The sequence below is a fragment of the Lagenorhynchus albirostris genome, chromosome 2 (genome assembly GCF_949774975.1).
Source record: "Lagenorhynchus albirostris chromosome 2, mLagAlb1.1, whole genome shotgun sequence".
NCBI classification, from domain to species: domain Eukaryota; kingdom Metazoa; phylum Chordata; class Mammalia; order Artiodactyla; family Delphinidae; genus Lagenorhynchus; species Lagenorhynchus albirostris.
Window position 1 is genome coordinate 9,542,994 of NC_083096.1, and position 1,092 is coordinate 9,544,085.

General features: G+C 48.1%; 1 protein-coding gene across 1 annotated transcript; it reads right to left on the minus strand.

Annotated features, from left to right (window-relative positions):
- Positions 1–382: 382 nt before the first annotated feature.
- On the minus strand, positions 383–806 carry LOC132515669 (ATP synthase subunit g, mitochondrial-like). The gene is given in 2 exon segments (XM_060142030.1): positions 383–588; positions 591–806. Coding segments are annotated over 2 exon segments (309 nt in total). The 5' UTR covers positions 763–806; the 3' UTR covers positions 383–451.
- Positions 807–1,092: the final 286 nt, after the last annotated feature.

Here is a 1,092-nt window from a genome sequence, read left to right on the forward strand (position 1 = left end):
GCTGGCAGTCCACAGCCAGCACTGTATACAGAGCAGAGGGAGAGAGGACCAGCTGGGACGTGGGGAGCAGCCCTGCGGCTGTTTGTCATGTCGTGTCATGAATCTAACCATGATAACCTTCAAGTAGTCATGGCATCTGCCTTCCTTCCATCTCTAAAATATTGTACCATTTACTTTTGTAAGTTATGAGAAATATAGTTCCCTCGTAACAAATTTGCCACTATGCAAAGCACCCTACTGAACCTAATGTGATCCGCTGAGAAGAAGGTAACATAGGTGGAGTGCGCACATTTCAACAGGCCCCTGAACAAACTTTCTTCTCAAGCTGCTCTAGTTGAGCACAGTTTTTTTTTTTTTTTTTTGATTTTGACGCATTGTCTTATTTTATTCAAATAGCAGTCTGCTCACACATGGTCCAAGAACACCCAAATAACAAAGCAAAGATTGGTCTTCAAACATTGTAGCCAATGATGCCACGCTTGTCTATGATCTCGCCAACATAAAACCACATCCACACCTCAGTGGCCACCAAACCATTCAGTAAAGCTTCCTTAACTGTAAGCTGTTTGAAGCTACCAGTTTGAGCATATTGATAATTTTTTTCAAGATCTGAATAGCTGTAGGGATCTCAGCAGGGGTTGGAGGAACCAGCTCAACCTTGGCATAGTGCCAAAATGTGGCCAATCGAGGCTTCGAGTGAGTCACAGCAGCGCTGACCAGCGCCGGGGCCTTCTCCGCGAGGTTACGGGCAAACTGGGCCATGGTTCTAGGACGGGAAGCCCGTCGCGCCGACTGGCCGGCTGAATGACACCTCTCCTTTCTTAATGTTGATAGATATGCCCACAAGCAATTTTGCAATATTTTAAAAAAATAATCTAAGAGACTTCCCTGGTGGCGCAGTGGTTAAGAATCCGCCTGCCAATGCAGGGGACACGGGTTCGAACCCTGGTCGGGGAAGATCCCACATGCTGCGGAGCAACTAAGCCCATGCAGCAAAACTACTGAGCCCGCGTGCCACAACTAGGAAGCCCACGCACCTAGAGCCTGTGCTCCGCAGCAAGAGAAGCCACCTCAATGAGTAGCCCATGCACC